The sequence below is a fragment of the Anomaloglossus baeobatrachus genome, chromosome 2 (assembly GCF_048569485.1).
Source record: "Anomaloglossus baeobatrachus isolate aAnoBae1 chromosome 2, aAnoBae1.hap1, whole genome shotgun sequence".
NCBI classification, from domain to species: Eukaryota; Metazoa; Chordata; class Amphibia; order Anura; family Aromobatidae; genus Anomaloglossus; species Anomaloglossus baeobatrachus.
In genome coordinates this window covers 565,917,918-565,940,813 of record NC_134354.1, presented here as the reverse complement: position 1 = coordinate 565,940,813, position 22,896 = coordinate 565,917,918, and the positions used below count along the sequence as shown (strand labels likewise).

Sequence of the window (22,896 nt, the reverse complement as noted above, 5' to 3'; positions counted from 1 at the left end):
TATCTTTTCTTAAAACAGTGTATTTCATCTTAGATATTTATGAAAACATCGACAATTGGGAGTTACCATTTCCGTTGTCAAATGACCATGTCCTTACACATTCTGATACTCTACGTGCTGATTGGACAGTGTGACACACCCACGACTCGTAACACCCAACTGTCAATATATTCAAAAATTGACTGGAAGAATAACAGGAATGCCACAATGCAGAGTTCTAAGAAAAGATGCTCCAGAATTGATTTTTTTTTTTCATTAAGATTACAAACATTTACTAAACGGGCATGTCTTGAGAGACAGATTCTGACTTAAGGAAATGTAATATAATAATGGACCCATAATAAAGCGTCCATGAGTGTATAAGTGACTTAGTCCCTATGGGAACATGCATTAAATACATTAGATATTTCCCAAGGTTTACCTTGTCACATTTACAGCCACTTCCTCCTGAGTAGCCCTTGTCAGAACTCTAAACATTTGGTTGAGTATAGTGGGCAAAAAGGCAATCATGACATGTCCTTCCATTGCGTGCAGGCTCTGAAAAAGAAGCAGGTTCATGGTCAGGGTGGAGCCATGCTTACCACAACCTCTAGCATGTGTGTATGTAGAACTCTACTTCGCATCAGACTACTGGTAAAGATTAGATAAACCAGCACACAGTAAACCTGGCACAAGTGAAGCCATTATCCCCATCCTGACATACATGTCCACTTTCAGTAAACATCAGGAGGGCCTACACTGAATGAGAGCACAGCACATACAACAAGAGTTCCCGACTCAATGGCTCTCATACAACCTTCATCTTCTGACCCAAACTTGATTAACAAATTTACCTTTAACAATCTATAGCTGTCCAACAGCCCATATAATTGTCTCATCTCACAAATAAACCAACTCTACACTCCAATCCGTGACTACAAGGATTAAGCAAAAGAATATACAGGATCCAGGTCCAGCAGCCACATCGGCAGCCCGAGACCACTGGACCAAAAGACCTGAAAAGCTCATATTACTTGCCGGCATCCACACCTCCTGTTTGATTAGTCAGTCTAGTACAACACAAGGTGTCATCATGTCGGAGCTAATAAGCTATAGCTACTGATGTGCTGTGCTGGACCCTGGTCTTGCAAGTCATCTTACTCAACTCTGGTGTCTAACTTATTGCACTGTGAAACCCATTGAAGTGATCTATCAAGTAAAACAATCTGTTACTGGATAAATGAGTTATCTATTTTATAATAATAATAATATGTAATTATGGTCAGATGACGTGATATTACTATTATATCAATTATATTTACCTTTAAATATTTGACAAGCTCAATTCCTAATGCCTGGGCTCCAGACTCTGTTTTCTGACAATACTGAAAGAAGTTGTGCAAGTGCTGATCCTAAATGCAAAAAAGAAAAACATTTTATACAGGACTTCATTTTAAAAGCAGTTTGTCACCCTCAAAAGTCAATATAAAACACATATATCATCCTACAGTCTTAGCATCTATAAAACTCACACCTGTGGTATAGATTTCCCTTCATACATACTACAAAAAAATGGATTTATTGTGTATGCAAAAAAGGGTTCCTCGATGCACCCTTGGCATGGGAGAGGACTTAATGAATCGCTCTGCCCAGTCAATCAATATGTTGTGCATCTCCCCTTAGCTTGATTGACAGTGGTCTTTTATTCATAATCTGAATTAAATCCCAGGCCTTGCACGCCCGTGACACTGCAGGGGACAACAGGACCACTCAGTAGCGAGCAGCGTCAGCGATGCAGACACAGACCGGGACGGCAGCAGAAAAGTAGTCTATGAACCTGGGGAGGGTAACTAATACTCAGTTTGGTTTTGTATGACTACCGCAGCTTATAACAGAAAGATAACCCCTTTAAAGTTAAACTTTTACCAGATTTTGGCCTTCTAAATTTAAACTAGCACCTTAAGCAGCGCCTGTGCTGCATTCTATAAAAGGTGCACGTTACCCCCTGAACCCCCCTGTAGACCCCACAAATGCCTATATAAAATCTCCCGTCATGTATGTAAATTGCCCGGTCCGGTGGGCATCCTAATCTGTGCCTCCTGTCCCTCCTTTCGCCATCCTCCTGTACCGATTGAATGACACCTCCAGCACTATCCACGTAGGTGGGCAAATTCTCGCACCCGCGCAGAAAAATTCCCGGCTCGCGCATGTGCACTTCGCTCTACCCTTTTGCGAATAGCAGAAAACATAGGTGCAAGGTTCCTGTCTGCACAAATCTTCTGGCTAATAATAATATACATTACTAGAAGGTGGCCCGATTCTACGCATCGGGTATTCTAGAATTTACGTATTGTGTAGTTCATGTATGATTTTTGTTATATATATATATATATATATATATATATATATATATATATATATATAGATGTTGTTGTGTGTAGTTACCAAGTGTTTGTGTAGGGGCTGTACATGTTCTGGATGTTGTCTGGGTGTGATGGGGGGTGAGAGCGGTGTTGTTTGTGTGTTGCGTTGTTTGTGGAGCGCTGTGTGTCTGTAGCGTTGTGTGTGTGTTGCGCAGTTTGTGTGTGTGTGGTGTGTTTTGGGGGGAGGTATGTTTTGTGCAATGTGCGTGTTGTGCGGTATGTGCGTATATTTGTGTGTGCAGCGTTGTCTGTGTGTGTGGGTGTCTGTGTAGGGCAGTTGTTTGTGGTTCCCAGTGTGTGTGTGTGGTGTGGTGTGTTGTGCAGTGCGCGCGCGCGTATGTGTGTGTGTGTGTGTGTTGGGGGGAGGTGTGCACTTCCCATCGTGCTCCATCCCCCATGCAGCGCACTCCCCATCGTGCTCCATCCCGTATGCTGCGCACCCCCCATCGTGCTCCATCTCCCATCCTGCGCACTCCCAAACGTGCTCCATCCGCCATGCTGCGCACTCCCAAACGTGCTCCATCCGCTATGCAGCGCACTCCCCATCGTGCTCCATCCCCCATGCTGCGCACTCCCAAACGTGCTCCATCCGCCATGCTGCGCACTCCCCATCGTGCTCCATCTCCCATGCTGCGCACTCCCAAACGTGCTCCATCCGCCATGCTGCGCACTCCCAAACGTGCTCCATCCCCTATGCTGCGCACCCCCCATCGTGCTCCATCTCCCATCCTGCGCACTCCCAAACGTGCTCCATTCGCCATGCTGCGCACTCCCAAACGTGCTCCATCCGCCATGCTGCGCACTCCCAAACGTGCTCCATCCGCCATGCTGCGCACTCCCCATCGTGCTCCATCCCCCATGCTGCGCACTCCCAAACGTGCTCCATCCGCCATGCTGCGCACTCCCCATCGTGCTCCATCTCCCATGCTGCGCACTCCCAAACGTGCTCCATCCGCCATGCTGCGTACTCCCAAACGTGGTCCATCCGCCATGCTGCGCACTCCCAAACGTGCTCCATCCGCCATACTCCGCACTCCCCATCGTGCTGCATCCTCCATGCTGCGCACTCCCAAACGTGCTCCATCCGCCATACTCCGCACTCCCCATCGTGCTGCATCCCCCATGCTGCGCACTCCCAAACGTGCTCCATCCGCCATGCTGCGCATTTCCAAACGTGCTCCATCCGCCATGCTGCGCACTCCCAAACGTGCTCCATCCGCCATGCTGCGCACTCCCAAACGTGCTCCATCCGCCATGCTGCGCACTCCCAAACGTGCTCCATCCGCCATGCTGCGCACTCCCAAACGTGCTCCATCCGCCATGCTGCGCACTCCCAAACGTGCTGCATCCGCCATGCTGCGCCAGCATCAGCCTCTCCGTCTCCAGCATCAGCCTCCCCATCCCAGCCTTCCCCAGGTTCAGCCTCTCTCCTCTCAGCCTCCTCCAGCACGCCGTGCTCCTCTGCCGACACTCACAGATCCGATCGCATACACTCACACACACCCACACACACCCACCCGATCACATACACTCACACACACCCGATCGCATACACTCACACACAAAGACACACACACTGACGATATTGCACATACGCGCTGATACTCACAACATCCGGGGATATCACATGCTTCTGGCCATGTGATCCCCCGGCAGGTCCTGGAAGCTCACAACAGCACAGTATCGCCGCCGAGAAGCAAGCGATATCCCAGGATGTTGTGAGTATTTGGATGCGATGTGATGTGTGAGGTGTGTGTGAGTGTGATCCGATTTGTGTGTGTATGTGTGTGTGTGTGTGCTGTTATGTGTGTGTATGTTCCGCAGCTGCAGGACCTTGATGTGTGGATGCGATGTGATGTGTGTGTGAGGTGTGTGTGAGAGTGAGTGTGAGCCGGTGTACACTGGTAACTATGATACACATCGGGTAACTAAGGGACCTTAGTTACCCGATGTGTATAATGGTTACCAGCTTTCACGGCCTCCGTCAAGATCCCAGCATCGCAAGGTTATGTCTGGCGCTGCCGGGATCCTGACGGAGCCGGTGTAGAAGCAAGCGATATCCCAGCATGTTGTGATGTGTGAGGTGTGTGTGAGAGTGAGTGTGAGAGTGAGTGTGATCTGATGTGTGTACTCACCTGGGAATCGGAGCTCCGTGTCAGTTGGGCCAGAGCGAGCGTGCATTGTGTGAGGGGGGCGGGGCCTGCAGAGAGCCGGGGCGAGAGGCCAATCCGTGTGGGGGGGCAGGGCCATGGCGGGCCTAGCGGCCAATCAGCTTTGTGTCACCGTAAGGACACAATTTCGGAGCATGACAGACAGACAGACAGACAGACAGACAGACAGAATAAGGCAATTATATATATAGATTGTGTAGATGAGTACCTGTGCATATACAGTGGACACCAGATGAGTAGCGACCTTTAGTAGTGGCTTCCCTCCATCCACCCACTTTATTTCCGGTATAGAATGCTGCTTAGGAAATAAATCGCACAATAAAATAGATTATTAATGAAATGCTTATCACGTGTTTCACTGTATGGAGCATGGTAAGATCTGAGGTTGCTTTATACCTTGCCCATCCCAGGTTCCTGATAGCACAGGTATCCTACAGGAAGGTTGGCAGATACTGGAATGTTCTGCTCATTGGTGACCACTCGACCATCCTTCAGCAAGGGCAGCCAGGCAAAACCAACTGCGTGCAGAAAAAACACACTCACATACCTTGCATGCAAATACCATCCCAACATATCAATCCAAGGTAGACACAATTCTGCAAGAATTCTATAATAAACAAGAACATAAAGCGATAGTGATGTGGATCCACCGTGGATGATGAGGATCATAAAAAAATCACATGTGTCTAGCAATCTTTGCCTGGACTGAATACTGCACAAAGACACACATTCCCCATCAGTCAGTAATATTTAAGACACTGACCTATATTTGCCACTGAGAAGATATGTATTTCCCTCTCTTACTAGTCCCCTGAGATGAGCCCTAGATTCTTCACTGGGTTTGTGAAATGGATCCTCTCTCGCCACAATTTTATAAAGATATTAAATAATACTTGGATATTAAATAATAAGTGGCGTTTAAGGGAAAATGTCACTACTTTTTTATCACCTAGTTTCTGAACATCATAGTGAAGAGACAGAGACCCTGATTCAAGTGATGTATCACTTCACTAGGTTGCTTGTTGTAATTTTGATCAAATCAGTGTTTTATCAGCAGGTGATTTTCAGTAGAGGACTAGAAACCCTGCGGATAGATACACCCCATTTATGAGCTCTGTATAACCCCACCCCTACTTCTGCCTATGCACAGTGTACACAAAAAGCTACCAATCAGTGGTGTGGGCGGGGTTAAACACAACATTCAGAAAACTGATAGATCTGCAGCAGAAAAAAACAGTGATTTTATCAAAACAGCAAGCAGCTAAGTGATACATCGCTAAAATCAGGGTCTCTGCCCTTACAAGCTTACTGCTCTGAGATGGGGTGGAGATAACCTTGTGACACATTGCATTTAATAGAGATTCAGTTTGGCCAACAAGAAACAGCAGACACTTGAAAGCATTGCCAAGAAGTTATACGATTGTCATGTAATCAATAGATGTCTTTGGTTTGGTGCAGGCGAGTGTAATCTTAGAAATACTGCAAAAAAAATATCTAAAAAAAGGAGGCTACATGGAAAATCATTATTAGCACTAATCAATGTATTGAGCAGATGGTGAATGTACTGAAGCAGTAACATTTTTATGATATCATTCCCTTTGTTTTACATTCTTATTTTCTTCATAAATAATTTATAAGGTTTTTCTTGTGAGATGCACATTATGTAGACAGAGATTATCGGCTTTCTTATTTTGATCAGTCTTAGCAATTAAATGCCAACATTGTATTCATTCTGCTATCTGGCCAGACCTTGGCTTTCTATGACATCCTTCTTCTTCGTGCCTCCTTTGCTTGATGTATCGCAGCTCACATGGAAGAAAGTGAACAACAAATGGTGTTTTTCATGAAGTTGTGTGGGCAGCTCTATTTTAATCTGGAAGAATGGAAAAAAAAACAAGCCTTAAATGACACTTATCACATTAAGTCCTCTTCACAGCCCGCTAGGTTTAACACAAGGAAACGTTACAACCTAAACAAACACAATGCCAAAATAAGCAATTCCCTCTTACTAATTTTAGTGACTGAAGAACAGAGGCAGCGCTATTATACATCCGCATTACACTGTGCAATCATGATATAGGGGAGTGTGAAGGGGATTGGCATGATACATGACCACATCTAAATATTCAAGCTAAAGTTTAGTTGATGGCAATTTAAACAATTATATAACATTGACCTAAAGGAGACAAAAAAACTTATTATAATGAATCTAAATTTTGTATGCCAAGCCAGCTTAAGGGGATCTGTCAGAAGGATTTTAGCCCAAAAACTGACACCTTTAAATGGCCAGTCCATTTCTTCGTTACGGTGATATCAGTGTTGAAGTTAATATCTAAATTAGGCCGAAGAGAATAGAGCTGAATCCTCTGTCACTCCAGCTCTATTCCCCGTCCTGCACCGTCTCCTCTTGCTGGACTGGCAACCCCTATGCTGTGTGACTTCAGGCAAAAGAGCGATCAGTCAAGCAGGAGGAGGCAGCGCTGCGCAGAGAATAGAGCTGCAGTGACACAAGCTTGAGATCTCAGCATACCAATTCTAATGCTGTTTTCTTAATTAAAGATCAACAGATTGGCCATGTATAGGCATTGTGTATGTGAAAGCGCCACATGAACATGTTTGGGGGTGAAATCTCACTAACAGGTTTCCTTTAAATGAGAACCCCGGACAATTGTTTATACACTTATTTCAGAAACTGGTAATAATATAATGGCAAGTATTAATTGAGCTTAGGTTAGGGTCGGTTCGAATACAAATGTATTTATGGCCAGAATACTGACCGAAGACTTTCAGCACATGAACCAAAGAAGCCTGTGTACTATGACATGTGCAACTTTCCATTCAGGTTAAGTCCCAGCATGTATTAGTCTGGTCAAATTAACGTGATTGTTAATAGAAGACCGCTCCTGCACTGGTCCAGATAGCAGATCTGTACATGGAGCCAAGCTGGAGTTGTCATACTTAACTTTTAAAGGGTTGTCCCATGAACAAAGTTCATTTTAATCAATAGATCTTAAAATAGGAATAATTTACATAATTGGATGTGTTTAATTCCTTCACGATCTATGACGTACGTCATAGGTCGAGTCTGTCTCCCTAATGCGGGGCTCGCAAGGTGAGCCTGCATGTTTCCCTCACAAGTTAGCTGATCTGAGCAGCCGACAGGTGTAGCTAACAGATGCGGGTGGATCGGAGATCCACCTGTGCCTGTTAACTAGTTATATCCCACTGTCAATCTCTGACAGCATGATTAAGTGCACGTCGGCGGACAGCGCGCCATTCCCCACCACCATCAGCAGCCCTGTGACATTATGATGGGGCGCCGATGGATTGTCATGACAGCCGGGGGTCAGCTGATGACCCCAGTCACTGTCATGACGTAGTTCCTCTGAACGTCGGCATTCACGGGTGATCAGCATTTCTGCTGTCCCTGTACAGTCAGACACGGCCATTACAGAGTACATAGCAGAGGCACATATATAACATTATCTCAGAACAGGAATAAAATATATTTTTTTTTTTTTGTTTTATTTTTTTTTATTTTTAATACACTTCCAAATGTGTAAATTATTATGCCAAGATGTATTGATTAAAATCAACTTTAAAATGGACTTTGTTAGTGGGAAAACGCCTTTAGAGGGATTGTCTAAGTTTTTCAAGAATGTATGTAGTCACTTTATGCGCAGCGCAAGCTGTGAGGATTCTCTGGATTGCTAGTGAGATTGAGCAACTGTATGACTAGAAGTATGCGATATCTATAGTTCCAGTCACATTGTGATTAGACATCCATTAACCTGGGCAAACCGTTTAAAGTAGTAATTTGCTTTTAGAAAATGACTGAAACGTAGCAGAGCAGTTTTAAAAATGTGTAGTTGCCAATATACAATAACCCACCTCATCGTAGAACTCTGGATTCTGCTGATGGTGCAGAACAGCAGCGAGTGCATTCTTCACAAACACCGGGCCGCCGGGTCTGCCATATATGCACTAAAGTGAACACAATCATTATATGGGAATCATGCAGTAACTGACTACTAGTACAAAAAAAACCCAAAGTGTTACTCATTCATACTTATGCAAAATTGTATACAAAGACAAATATTAGCTATGAAACAAAACAAAAAAGGAGTAGAATATAAACTTGCCACAAACCTTTAACGGCTGTGCCTCTTCGTCATCAGACTCTCTGAATTCAATTGATAAAGCTATATTCCTTGCCTAAAGAAAAATAAGAATTGCTTAGATATGGCCTTAGTATTTAATTAAAGGCAAAAATAGAAGACACTTTGTCCCCGATTCATCAAAGCAATTTCACCAGAAATCTGGGGTAAATACCTTTGAAAAGTCATAAAATTTATTAGGAAATTCAAGCTGCACCAAAATTTTGCAACTTTTTACTTTTTTACACCAGTTTCTACCAGCTATGCTAAAATGGGTGTGGAAGAAGGGGGGTGGCCAAGGCCATAGTTAGTATTGCCTCATTAAAAGATGTGGTGCTACTTAAGCCAGAAACCTTATGCCGGTTAAGAACTGGTGTAACATTTCTGGTGTGGCGCACGCCGCTCATCAGACGCTCCTGATTCATGCACCTCTTCATTAATCAGGAGCGTGTGACTTTACCAAACCCCCTCATCAAGACGAGCGAGAAAATCTCAAAATGTAATTGTGGAAAGGAAAGTTTGGTAAGGGGAAAACAGCATAAATATCTGCATAAAGAAAGGTGAAAAAATAGCATATACTGTATAATACAAGGACATCTTCAGAATTTAAAAATAATGCTTCTAATTTAATCAGTAGATTAGCCATAATTATCTGTAGTAATTAAGGAGCATTTCTGGGCTCAATTTGGTTCCACAGTGGAAACGCTCTCTGTGTGGCTGGACCCTTATAGGTTATATGGTGCTGTTTACCGCCATCATCCACACTATTTAAATCCCCAATAAACAACCTTTTCCAGATGGACAGGTGTGACTATAACCCCCTGATACAGGGCACCGCCATGTTACTGCCAAATAGAAATTATTCCAAATTTACCTTTGCAAATGCCTTTTGGCCATCATATTTCAGATGCTTTGGATAAACGTAGAGATGGTTATTGTAGATGGTGAATGGTTGTGTGTGTTTGGGAATACAAGGAACAAACTCCTCCACTTCGAATGTGACCACGGTGTCGGCATTGTTCTCAAACTGCTTCATGGGAATGTATGAGGAGTTCACGTAATCTACAAAATCATACAGATAGTAATAAGCCGAAGCAACGGACACACATTTACAGACTGCCCGACTGCCTGAAAAGAAAAAAAACTTACTTGGAAAATCTGGAGAAACATTGTCAATGTGGATGTCTAGGTTTCCTAAAATGACCGGAAGCTTGCCCAACTTCTCAGGTCTACAACAAGAAGATTGCATTATGCTGATGTCAAACTCCACAATATAGTGGCACAAACAAGTACTAGTGAAAAGTAAACGGAACACAGCTGCCCAAAAAAACGGATTTCATATTGCCCATCCAATTCAGCTTTTGTTTTACTCCAGTATTTATGTTACCCCCAAAATATCACAAAATGTGAAATGGAATTTCTTAACCCATACTTTATTACTACAGATTGCGTTCATGCTTCTGAAAAGTCTAAGGAGGTACATAAGACAGAAGCACATTCTCAGCTGGAGCTAGTATGTCGAATTTCAGAATAAACACCATTTTAAATAACATTTTATGGAACATGTCCCCTTGAGTGCTCGTATACATCCTGCTTTATTGCTACACTTTCTTTTATCCCCAGAACATATGCCCTTAATATTTAATCATTTGATTGCCAGATGTTTTTCGGCGATGAAAATGCGTAACACCAGAGTAAGCCATAGAAGAGAGCTAGGCCTCAAGCTGTTGACATCACTATATGACAGGTTGTACCTTAAAACAGATATTGGATGATCATGACATTTTTTTTGCACCTTGGTCTGGCATCAATTACTATTTTTTCACTTTCGTCTTTTTATCCTTAAATACCAAAAGATATAACTTTTTCTTAGTTCCGCTGAAACAAATTCTTTTTTTTTTTGTAGAAAGAGTTGTATGTTTTATGAAACCATTTTACTATTTAATATACTGAAATTGTGAAAAAAAAATTTGGGGAGTAGAATGGAAAAAAATACAGATAAACAGGTGTCCATTCCATTACAATGAACGCATTTCCTATTATAATTCTTTCTTGTGGATCAGAATTGGTCATCCAAGAATATGGGGCCTTTTTAAAAATTGATGGCACACAGGCAGCACCTGTTTTTCATAGAAACAAAACTTTAGGTGGTCACGTGAATGTTAGATGTAAGCCCACCATGTATGAAGCAAATTTACATAGACGACAAAGCATTTTACGTTCCTTGTACAATATGTAACAATGTATTTATTTATTAAGCAACTCTCCCCTCTCGCACTGAAAAGTACCATATCTGGCACTTTTTGTTTGCCTCCAGCTGCCTCCTTTGCCTCCTCCTCAAAGATGGCCACCACAATGGCATGGAGATTAGTGTGGTAAGTCTGAAACATGCCTCCCATGCTGTTCCTGTGCTGTGGAGGTGTAGTTCAGTCATACCAAGGCTCTTTATGCCACTGTGGTGGCCATACTGGATGGAGGAAGACTGGAATGATAGCCTCAGTAGAGAAGGCAGTGAGGGGTGGTAGGATGACTAGACATGAAAAATGTAGCCTTTTTCCAGTACCAGGGTGGATGGTCACTTTAGCAGCTGGCCAGACAGATTAGATACAGTGCCTACAAGTAGTATTCAACCCCCTGAAGATTTAGCAGGTTTGAGATAAGATGCAAATAAGTTAGAGCCTGCAAACTTCAAACAAGAGCGGATTTATTAACAGATAAATAAATCTTACAAACCAACAAGTTATGTTGCTCAGTTAAATTTTAATAAATTTTCAACATAAAAGTGTGGGTCAATTATTATTCAACCCCTAGGTTTAATATTTTGTGGAATAACCCTTGTTTGCAATTACAGCTAATAATCGTCTTTTATAAGACCTGATCAGGCCGGCACAGGTCTCTGGAGTTATCTTGGCCCACTCCTCCATGCAGATCTTCTCCAAGTTATCTAGGTTCTTTGGGTGTCTCATGTGGACTTTAATCTTGAGCTCCTTCCACAAGTTTTCAATTGGGTTAAGGTCAGGAGACTGACTAGGCCACTGCAACACCTTGATGTTTTCCCTCTTGAACCAGGCCTTGGTTTTCTTGGCTGTGTGCTTTGGGTCGTTGTCTTGTTGGAAGATGAAATGACGACCCATCTTAAGATCCTTGATGGAGGAGCGGAGGTTCTTGGCCAAAATCTCCAGGTAGGCCGTGCTATCCATCTTCCCATGGATGCGGACCAGATGGCCAGGCCCCTTGGCTGAGAAACAGCCCCAAAGCATGATGCTGCCACCACCATGCTTGACTGTAGGGATGGTATTCTTGGGGTCGTATGCAGTGCCATCCAGTCTCCAAACGTCACGTGTGTGGTTGGCACCAAAGATCTCGATCTTGGTCTCATCAGACCAGAGAACCTTGAACCAGTCTGTCTCAGAGTCCTCCAAGTGATCATGAGCAAACTGTAGACGAGCCTTGACATGACGCTTTGAAAGTAAAGGTACCTTACGGGCTCGTCTGGAACGGAGACCATTGCGGTGGAGTACGTTACTTCTGGTATTGACTGAAACCAATGTCCCCACTGCCATGAGATCTTCCCGGAGCTCCTTCCTTGTTGTCCTTGGGTTAGCCTTGACTCTTCGGACAAGCCTGGCCTCGGCACGGGTGGAAACTTTTAAAGGCTGTCCAGGCCGTGGAAGGCTAACAGTAGTTCCATAAGCCTTCCACTTCCGGATGATGCTCCTAACAGTGGAGACAGGTAGGCCCAACTCCTTGGAAAGGGTTTTGTACCCCTTGCCTGCCTTGTGACCCTCCACGATCTTGTCTCTGATGGCCTTGGAATGCTCCTTTGTCTTTCCCATGTTGACCAAGTATGAGTGCTGTTCACAAGTTTGGGGAGGGTCTTAATTAGTCAGAAAAGGCTGGAAAAAGAGATAATTAATCCAAACATGTGAAGCTCATTGTTCTTTGTGCCTGAAATACTTCTTAATACTTTAGGGGAACCAAACAGAATTCTTGTGGTTTGAGGGGTTTTATAATAAATGACCCTCTGAATAAACTTTTCACAATTTTAAAAAAAAATCAAAAAAAGAAATAACATTCTTTTTTGCTGCAGTGCATTTCACACTTCCAGGCTGATCTACAGTCCAAATGTCACAATGCCAAGTTAATTCCGAATGTGTAACCTGCTAAATCTGCAGGGGGTTGAATACTACTTGTAGGCACTGTACGTGAAGTACAAAGCAATTGGAGAGTCAGCTAGCAATCTAATTTGTATACGGGGAACTGGACAACTGCTGTGCGTGGAAAGGAAGATCAGCCATGATGGACATTAACATACAATTTCCACTGTTACTGAATGATAAGTCCTATCAGAAACATCAGCTAGAGGCCTGTATAATTAAAATGAAGGGAATTTTGTTTACTTACCGTAAATTCCTTTTCTTCTAGCTCCTATTGGGAGACCCAGACAATTGGGTGTATAGCTTCTGCCTCCGGAGGCCACACAAAGTATTACACTTAAAAGTGTAAACCCCTCCCCTCTGCCTATACACCCCCCCATGCATCACGGGCTCCTCAGTTTTGGTGCAAAAGCAGGAAGGAGGAAACTTATAAATTGGTCTAAGGTAAATTCAATCCGAAGGATGTTCGGAGAACTGAAAACCATGAACCAAGAACAATTCAACATGAACAACATGTGTACACAAAAGAACAACAGCCCGAAGGGAACAGGGGCGGGTGCTGGGTCTCCCAATAGGAGCTAGAAGAAAAGGAATTTACGGTAAGTAAACAAAATTCCCTTCTTCTTTGTCGCTCCATTGGGAGACCCAGACAATTGGGACGTCCAAAAGCAGTCCCTGGGTGGGTAAAAGAATACCTCGGTAAAAGAGCCGTAAAACGGCCCCTTCCTACAGGTGGGCAACCGCCGCCTGAAGGACTCGCCTACCTAGGCTGGCATCTGCCGAAGCGTAGGTATGCACCTGATAGTGTTTTGTGAAAGTGTGCAGACTCGACCAGGTAGCCGCCTGACACACCTGCTGAGCCGTAGCCTGGTGCCGCAATGCCCAGGACGCACCCACGGCTCTGGTAGAATGGGCTTTCAGCCCTGAAGGAACCGGAAGTCCAGAAGAACGGTAGGCTTCAAGAATTGGTTCCTTGATCCACCGAGCCAAGGTTGACTTGGAAGCCTGCGACCCTTTACGCTGGCCAGCGACAAGGACAAAGAGCGCATCCGAGCGGCGCAGGGGCGCCGTACGAGAAATGTAGAGTCTGAGTGCTCTCACAAGATCTAACAAGTGCAAATCCTTTTCACATTGGTGAACTGGATGAGGACAAAAAGAAGGTAAGGAGATATCCTGATTGAGATGAAAAGGGGATACCACCTTAGGGAGAAATTCCGGAACCGGACGCAGAACCACCTTGTCCTGGTGAAACACCAGGAAGGGGGCTTTGCATGACAGTGCAGCTAGCTCAGACACTCTGCGAAGTGATGTGACTGCGACTAGGAAGACCACCTTCTGCGAAAGGCGTGAAAGAGAAATATCCCTCATTGGCTCGAAAGGTGGTTTCTGAAGAGCCGTTAGCACCCTGTTCAGATCCCAGGGTTCTAGCGGACGCTTGTAAGGAGGGACTATGTGGCAAACCCCCTGCAGGAACGTGCGTACCTGTGGAAGCCTGGCTAGACGCTTTTGAAAAAACACAGAGCGCCGAGACTTGTCCCTTAAGAGAGCCGAGAGACAAACCCTTTTCCATTCCGGATTGAAGGAAGGACAGAAAAGTGGGCAAGGCAAATGGCCAGGGAGTAAAACCCTGATCAGAGCACCAGGATAAGAAGATCCTCCACGTCCTGTGGTAGATCTTGGCGGACGTTGGTTTCCTGGCCTGTCTCATAGTGGCAATGACCTCTTGAGATAACCCTGAAGACGCTAGGATCCAGGACTCAATGGCCACACAGTCAGGTTGAGGGCCGCAGAATTCAGATGGAAAAATGGCCCTTGAGACAGCAAGTCTGGTCGGTCTGGTAGTGCCCACGGTTGGCCCACCGTGAGATGCCACAGATCCGGGTACCACGACCTCCTCGGCCAGTCTGGACTGCAAAGCTTCTAGTATCTTAGCAGACCATCTATCCATAGACTCAGAAAGTTTGTCAGCGAATACTGCAAACGCTGTCCCTGTCACCTGGACAGTGGCAGCAGGTGGTTCCACCGGGGCCGAGGGTCCCACCAGTGGCTGAGGCTCCGGCTGAGTGAGTGTCACAGGGGCCGAGCATTGCACACAATGAGGGTAGGTGGAACCTGCAGGTAGCATAGCCGCACATGAGGTACAGGTTGCAAAATAAGCCTGTGCCTTGGTACCCTTGCTTTTTGCGGACGACATGCTGTTGTCTCCTCTTAGAGCAATCAGTGAGGGTATATAGCCAAAGCAAATAGTGCGGCCGTACAGAGTAAATGTATACAATATAAGCATATAAATATACACTTCGGCACCCAAGGGGGCCAGCACCTAGTAACAGGTGCGGCTTACCGACCGCCCTTAGCGGTTGTGTGACCACCAGATTCCCTGCCTGGGCCTCCCAGAGCTGTGGAGCTCGGTGTTGTCTCCCCTCTGAAGTTCTCCAGCGTCAGAAGTGCTAATAGGAATGGCTGCCAGCGTTCTGAGAGGAGGAGGGAGCCGTGGGCGTGCCTCAGAAAGTGCGGGAATCTGGTGCCCCGCAGTGCTCAGTGAGGGGGGAGGAGGATACCTCAGTATGCTCCAGCCCTCACCGCTGACATGCAGTCTAGCGTCCCGCCCTCACCCCTGACTGGCAGGCCCGGGGGCGGGAGTTTGCGGTACTAGGCCGCAAAAGCCGGGGACTAAATTTATTAGCGCGGCCGGCAAACAAGCGCGGTCGGCGCGGTAGTCCCGGCGACGCAAAACACCCGGCAGGTGCTGCAGCGTCCGTTACACAGGCGCTCTATGCGCCGTCCCCAAGGGGACACAGAGTACTTCAGAGGAGCAGGGCCTGTCCCTGACGATACCCGGTCTCCTGTCCAGCAGATTCCCCCAGGGGCTGCGGAGGGAGCACGGTCCCATGCATGGTGACCGGTTAGGATCCCACTTCACCCAGAGCCCCTAAGGGATGGGGAAGGAAAACAGCATGTGGCTCCAGCCTTTGTACCCGCAATGGGTACCTCAACCTTAACAGCACCGCCGACCAGAGTGGGGTGAGAAGGGAGCATGCCGGGGGCCCTGTTATGGGCCCTCTTTTCTTCCATCCGATATAGTCAGCAGCTGCTGCTGACTAAATTGTGGAGCTTGCGTGCATGTGTGCCTCCTTCAACACAAAGCATAAAAACTGAGGAGCCCGTGATGCACGGGGGGGTGTATAGGCAGAGGGGAGGGGTTTACACTTTTAAGTGTAATACTTTGTGTGGCCTCCGGAGGCAGAAGCTATACACCCAATTGTCTGGGTCTCCCAATGGAGCGACAAAGAAAAAAAGTATGTTGAGCCAAGTGTGCAAGTTTATCAGTGAAGGAGGGAAGTAGCCAAACTTTCTACAATGCACATGGTCAGCATTAGATTTTGGGGGCTGCTGCGGTCTGCTAATGCTTTGTTGTGGATGTACCCAATAATTGCAGTCTTCACATTATATATTTAATACCCTCTATTTAAATAATGCATCCACTTGCATACTTACTGTACATTACAGGTCAGGGCATTAATATGGTAACATGCACACATTCACTAAATTTATAGAGTTACTATGGTTATGGAATAAAGAAAACCAGAATAATTATGAACATTCAAGTACTGTGCCTTGAAAAAGTATTCATATCCCATTAACTTTTCAAAAAAATTTCACGTTACACCCACAAACAAAAGATATTTTTTTGGTGGGATTTTCTGTGATATACCAGCACTAAGTACCAAGTATTACTGTAGTGTAAAGGAAAAGAATATTTTAAAAAAATATAAATCCAAAAATTGCAATGAGCATTTTGTTTTTATTCAGACCCCTGTAGTCTAATACCTTAAAATAAAATCCCGAGTGACCTCCACAAGGCACCTAATTAGTAAAATTAGTCCATCTGTGTGTAATTTATTCTCAGCATAAGTACAATTGGTCTGTGAAGGCCTCAGAGGTATGTTGGAGAGCATTAGGGATCAAACAGCAACATGGAAACCAAGGAACACACCAGAAAGGTAAAGGATAAAATTGTGGTTAAGTGTAAAGCAGGGTTAGGTTATATAAAAAAAAATAATAGCCCAAGCTCTGAACATCTCAGAGCAAAGTTTAATCAATCATCCAAAATAGGAGTATGGCATAACTGCGAACCTACCAAGACATGGACGTCCACCTAAACGGATATCCCAAGCAAGGAGAGCACAAATTAGAAGATGCAGCCAAGAGGTCCATTGTCACTCTAGAGGTGCTGCAGAGATCCACAGCTCAGGTGGCAGAATCTGTCCACAGCATAACTGTTCATTATATACTTCAGAAATCTGGCCTTTATGGAAGAATGGCAAGAAGAAAATTTTTGAACTCAAGCCATCAGAAGTCACATTTGTGTTTGCAAAGGGTCATGTAGGGAACACAGCTAGCATTTGTAATGCTCTTTTCAGATGACACCAAAGTAGAACTTTTTGGGCAAAATGCTATGTGTGGTGGAAAATTAACACTGCACATCACCCTGAAAAGACCATCCCCATTGTCAAACATGGCAGTGGCAGTATCATGCTGTGGGGATGCTTTACTTCTGAAGAGACTGGGAAGCTTGTCAGAGTTGCTGAGAAGATAAATGGAGATAAATATAAAGATTTCTGGGAGGAAAACCTGTAAAAAGGTTGCAAAAGACTTGAAACTGGGGCGTAGGTTCATAAGATCCTTAAACTTACTGCTAGAGCTACAATGGAATGGTTTGGATCAAAGTATATTCATGTTCGTAAATGGCCAGACCTAAGTCCCACTGAGAATCTGTTGCAAAACGTTGAAATTGCTATTCACAGACGCTCTCCATCCAAGCTCAGTGCGCTAGAGCTATTTTGCAAGAAGAATTGGCAGAAATTTCAGCCACTAGATGTGCAAAGCTGGTGGAGATATACCCCAAAAGATTTGCAGCAGTAATTGCAGGGAAAGGTGGTCCAAGTATTGACTCGGGGTGGGGGTGGAAGGCTGCGGGGGCTGAATATACACGAAAGTCACAATTTACAGATTTATATTTTTAAAATATATAGAAGACCAGGTAGCATTTCCTTTAAACATCACAAATACTGAATATATTGAATATTGAAGTCCCAGATGTGTCTCCTTGTGTCGGACTGGATCATGCATTGTGGTTGGGCATGAGGCCATTCCCTTTGTCTTTTTTCATCAATTGGTTGAACTTTATTGACTTTTTTCAACCCTATTAATTATGTATTATTTAATAGTGAATATAAGAATGTAAAAAAAAATTCAATAAGTCAGTTTTCGATATTTGTAACAAGAGAAAGCAGTATTTCACCAGAAGTGCTCAGTGTCAAGAAATCTCAATGCAATGTACTAGAGAATGCTTCAGAATGATGTGGGATCGTATCTCAGAAGACTACAGCTTGTTCAAAAGTGGACAATGTGACGTGACAGTGATCATAAATCCACTGGCTCTGGCGCCCATACATCATACCATGACTAAATGCACACCCACAAAACACTTACTTTCTAAAGTCAGCAAGCAATTTAAGCACGTCTTCATTTGAAAGTTTGTTGCTGTCCTGTTTATAGATCGGAGAAAATCTTCCACCTTTGTCCAGGGTCCCAGATGTATCCTTAAATAGAGGTCTATGAAAATAAAAAGTATTGGCTTAAGATACTAAATACTACAGGGAGCAAAACTGCAGTTGGGAAAAACTGAGTCTTATCCTACCTAGATGTTTAAGTAGTTAAAGAGAACTTGTCAATTGCTTCATGCTGCGCAATCCACGGCAGCATAAATCAAAGCGTTGTTGCATAATTGCAGTCAGGTATTGCTTTTTGTTTTAGATACTCCCACAATTCAGACACAGCATACTTTAAAGGCTGGTGACCATAGGCAGAGAGGAGACTAGCCCGGCGTTGTCTCTGGCTAGGTTCTCCCTGCGCAATTCCAGTTGATTGACAGGTGTTTTCCTTCTGTACACAGATGAGAGAGACTTGTCAATCAAGTAGAACGGTGCGATGAGAAGCTGGTGGTGATCATAGGCAAAGACAATATTAGTCCGGCAACTAGACTATGTTTGCCTTAAAACACAGGAGCATTTCAGAGAAAATCATACTTGGCTACAGTGGTACAGGCAGGCTCTGATTCATGCTGTCCATGGGTTGGGGAGTATCAATTGACTGATAGGTTCTCTGAACCTGTCAGTAGATTCATCCATACGACACTGAATATAGACATGTATGTCATAGGGAGCTGAATACAATTATATCTTTATATCTACGATCCGATGTGTTGTTCCAGATAAATCCAACATTTTCTTATATGATGAGCTATTAAGGCCAGACATAGATCTGAGAATTTGCTTTCAGAGCTTATTTTAAATGAAAGGGGGCATTACCAGTGAGACACGTAATGACTGACACTGGGCTCTAAACACACTGCAGAGCTGTGAGTGATGAGAGCAAACACAGATCAGCAGTGCTAACACAGTACAGAGAAAAAAGGGAACCAGCACGATCTGAAATTGGCATGCATCATATAAAAAGTGAAAATTCACAAATTTATTCCAACTGTACTATAATAAAAAAAAAAAAAATGAGATTTTTAGCAAATAATTGATCAATTTTTTGAGCCACCCCTGCCAACGTCACGGCAAATCTCAATAGGGGGGTCCTACTCTACATTCTGTATTTCATGTGCCAAGCGGCCTCCTAGATAAAGTTAAAAGCAGAACCATAATGGAGCACACATACCTGCAACCTGTATATTGCCGCTTCCATGTTGCAAAAAAGGCACTTGTGGATGAAGACCAGCCCAGGTCCCAGCATGTGGAGCAAGCCCCACACATACCAGGACTATATCAGAACTGATCCTCCCAGTGCCAACCAGCAACCATTGATAAAGGCGGACCAGATCCAAGAATGGTGCTTAATTAGCATTGCCTGTGGAAAGGGGTGAGGTAACTGAGTCTGAACAGCTACCAACAGGAGGAATATATTGCAAACCAAAATCAGGCGTGCATGGTATGGTGTTGGTCAGACACCAGATTTGTAGCATAACTACGGTCAAAACAGAGAAAAAAATCTCCACAGGCATTGCTAATTAAGCACCATACTTGGATCTGGTCCGCCTTTATCAATGGCTGCTGTCTGGCACTGGGAGGGTCAGTTCTGATATAGTCCTGGTATGTGTAGAGCTTGCTCCACATGCTGGGACCTGGGCTGGCCTCTATCCACAATTGCCTCTTTTGCAACATAGAAGTGGTTATATATACAGGTTACAGGTATGTGTGCTCCATTATGGTTCTGCTTTTAACTTTATCTAGGAGGCCGCATGGCACATGAAATAGAGAATATAGAGTAGGACCCCCCTATTGAGATTTGCCGTGACGTTGGCAGGGGTGGCTCAAAGAATTGATCAATTATTTGCTAAAAATCTCATTTATATTACAGTACAGTTGGAATAAATCTGTGAATTTGCACTTTTTATATGATGCATGCCATTTTCAGATCGTGCTGGCTCCCCTCTCTCTCTGTTTGGTTGTAGTTATGCTACAAATGTCTGGTGGCTGGTCACCACCATGCTATGCATGCCTGATCTTGGTTTGCAATATATTCCTCCTGTTGGTAGCTGTACACATTCAGTTGCCTCACCCTTTCCACAGGCATTGCTAATTAAGCACCATACTTGGATCTGGTCCGCCTTTATCAATGGTTGCTGTCTGGCACTGGGAGGGTCAGTTCTGATATAGTCCTGGTATGTGTAGAGCTTGCTCCACATGCTGGGACCTGGGCTGGCCTCTATCCACAATTGCCTCTTTTGCAACATAGAAGTGGTTATATATACAGGTTACAGGTATGTGTGCTCCATTATGGTTCTGCTTTTAACTTTATCTAGGAGGCCGCATGGCACATGAAATAGAGAATATAGAGTAGGACCCCCCCTATTGAGATTTGCCGTGACGTTGGCAGGGGTGGCTCAAAGAATTGATCAATTATTTGCTAAAAATCTCATTTATATTACAGTACAGTTGGAATAAATCTGTGAATTTGCACTTTTTATATGATGCATGCCATTTTCAGATCGTGCTGGCTCCCCTCTCTCTCTGTTTGGTTGTAGTTATGCTACAAATGTCTGGTGGCTGGTCACCACCATGCTATGCATGCCTGATCTTGGTTTGCAATATATTCCTCCTGTTGGTAGCTGTACACATTCAGTTGCCTCACCCTTTCCACAGGCATTGCTAATTAAGCACCATACTTGGATCTGGTCCGCCTTTATCAATGGTTGCTGTCTGGCACTGGGAGGGTCAGTTCTGATATAGTCCTGGTATGTGTAGAGCTTGCTCCACATGCTGGGACCTGGGCTGGCCTCTATCCACAATTGCCTCTTTTGCAACATAGAAGTGGTTATATATACAGGTTACAGGTATGTGTGCTCCATTATGGTTCTGCTTTTAACTTTATCTAGGAGGCCGCATGGCACATGAAATAGAGAATATAGAGTAGGACCCCCCTATTGAGATTTGCCGTGACGTTGGCAGGGGTGGCTCAAAGAATTGATCAATTATTTGCTAAAAATCTCATTTATATTACAGTACAGTTGGAATAAATCTGTGAATTTGCACTTTTTATATGATGCATGCCATTTTCAGATCGTGCTGGCTCCCCTCTCTCTCTGTTTGGTTGTAGTTATGCTACAAATGTCTGGTGGCTGGTCACCACCATGCTATGCATGCCTGATCTTGGTTTGCAATATATTCCTCCTGTTGGTAGCTGTACACATTCAGTTGCCTCACCCTTTCCACAGGCATTGCTAATTAAGCACCATACTTGGATCTGGTCCGCCTTTATCAATGGTTGCTGTCTGGCACTGGGAGGGTCAGTTCTGATATAGTCCTGGTATGTGTAGAGCTTGCTCCACATGCTGGGACCTGGGCTGGCCTCTATCCACAATTGCCTCTTTTGCAACATAGAAGTGGTTATATATACAGGTTACAGGTATGTGTGCTCCATTATGGTTCTGCTTTTAACTTTATCTAGGAGGCCGCATGGCACATGGAATAGAGAATATAGAGTAGGACCCCCCTATTGAGATTTGCCGTGACGTTGGCAGGGGTGGCTCAAAGAATTGATCAATTATTTGCTAAAAATCTCATTTATATTACAGTACAGTTGGAATAAATCTGTGAATTTGCACTTTTTATATGATGCATGCCATTTTCAGATCGTGCTGGCTCCCCTCTCTAACACAGTACAGCAGACGTGAGCTTTGTCAGATTATAAAAAACATTGTCCTCTCACAGTGCTTCATCTCATAGGCAGCCAGTTTGGGGAAACAGCAGTACAGCAGAGTTGACATCTCTATAAAACAACAACTGGAAATGTGCCTGTTGTGTTTGAAATTAGATAAGATTGAACTGCTGTTCTGTGTTAATTATAATCAGGCACAACTACACAGCAGAGCTGCCAGCAGCTGTACTGTGTGAGCTCTGGTGTACTGTGTGAGCTCTGGTGTACTGTGTGAGCTCTGGTGTACTGTGTGAGCTCTGGTGTACTGTGTGAGCTCTGGTGTACTGTGTGAGCTCTGGTGTACTGTGTGAGCTCTGGTGTACTGTGTGAGCTCTGGTGTACTGTGTGAGCTCTGGTGTACTGTGTGAGCTCTGGTGTACTGTGTGAGCTCTGGTGTACTGTGTGAGCTCTGCCGTACTGTGTGAGCTCTGCCGTACTGTGTGAGCTCTGCCGTACTGTGTAAGCTCTGCCGTACTGTGTGAGCTCTGCCGTACTGTGTGAGCTCTGCCGTACTGTGTGAGCTCTGCCGTACTGTGTGAGCTCTGCCGTACTGTGTGTGCTCTGCCGTACTGTGTGTGCTCTGCCGTACTGTGTGAGCTCTGACCTCGCTGCAGAGCTATGTGATTATATGAGCAAATTGTCATTCATTACATTACATTGTTCACAAGTGACACATTACTTTTCCTCTCCTAAACATCTAACATAGAAGGTGAGGACATGCGGGTTGCATGCTGCAGCAATACAG

The 22,896-nt window shown here is 44.5% G+C and overlaps 1 protein-coding gene across 4 annotated transcripts in view; it reads right to left on the bottom strand.

The window, feature by feature from the left end:
- Positions 1-22,896, bottom strand: part of DOCK9 (dedicator of cytokinesis 9) — a 426,004-nt gene that overhangs the window by 118,323 nt on the left and 284,785 nt on the right. For 3 of the 4 annotated variants that reach the window (XM_075336720.1, XM_075336718.1, XM_075336719.1), the window contains 10 exons: positions 18,381-18,503; positions 9,880-9,959; positions 9,605-9,792; positions 8,723-8,788; positions 8,465-8,557; positions 6,323-6,446; positions 4,970-5,091; positions 4,782-4,871; positions 1,302-1,391; positions 422-537 (listed from right to left, as the gene is read on the bottom strand). In XM_075336720.1, the coding sequence (XP_075192835.1) occupies positions 422-537; positions 1,302-1,391; positions 4,782-4,871; positions 4,970-5,091; positions 6,323-6,446; positions 8,465-8,557; positions 8,723-8,788; positions 9,605-9,792; positions 9,880-9,959; positions 18,381-18,503 (1,092 nt within the window). The remainder of the gene's footprint in view (positions 1-421; positions 538-1,301; positions 1,392-4,781; positions 4,872-4,969; positions 5,092-6,322; positions 6,447-8,464; positions 8,558-8,722; positions 8,789-9,604; positions 9,793-9,879; positions 9,960-18,380; positions 18,504-22,896) is intronic. The other variant, XM_075336721.1, reaches the window with a different exon arrangement.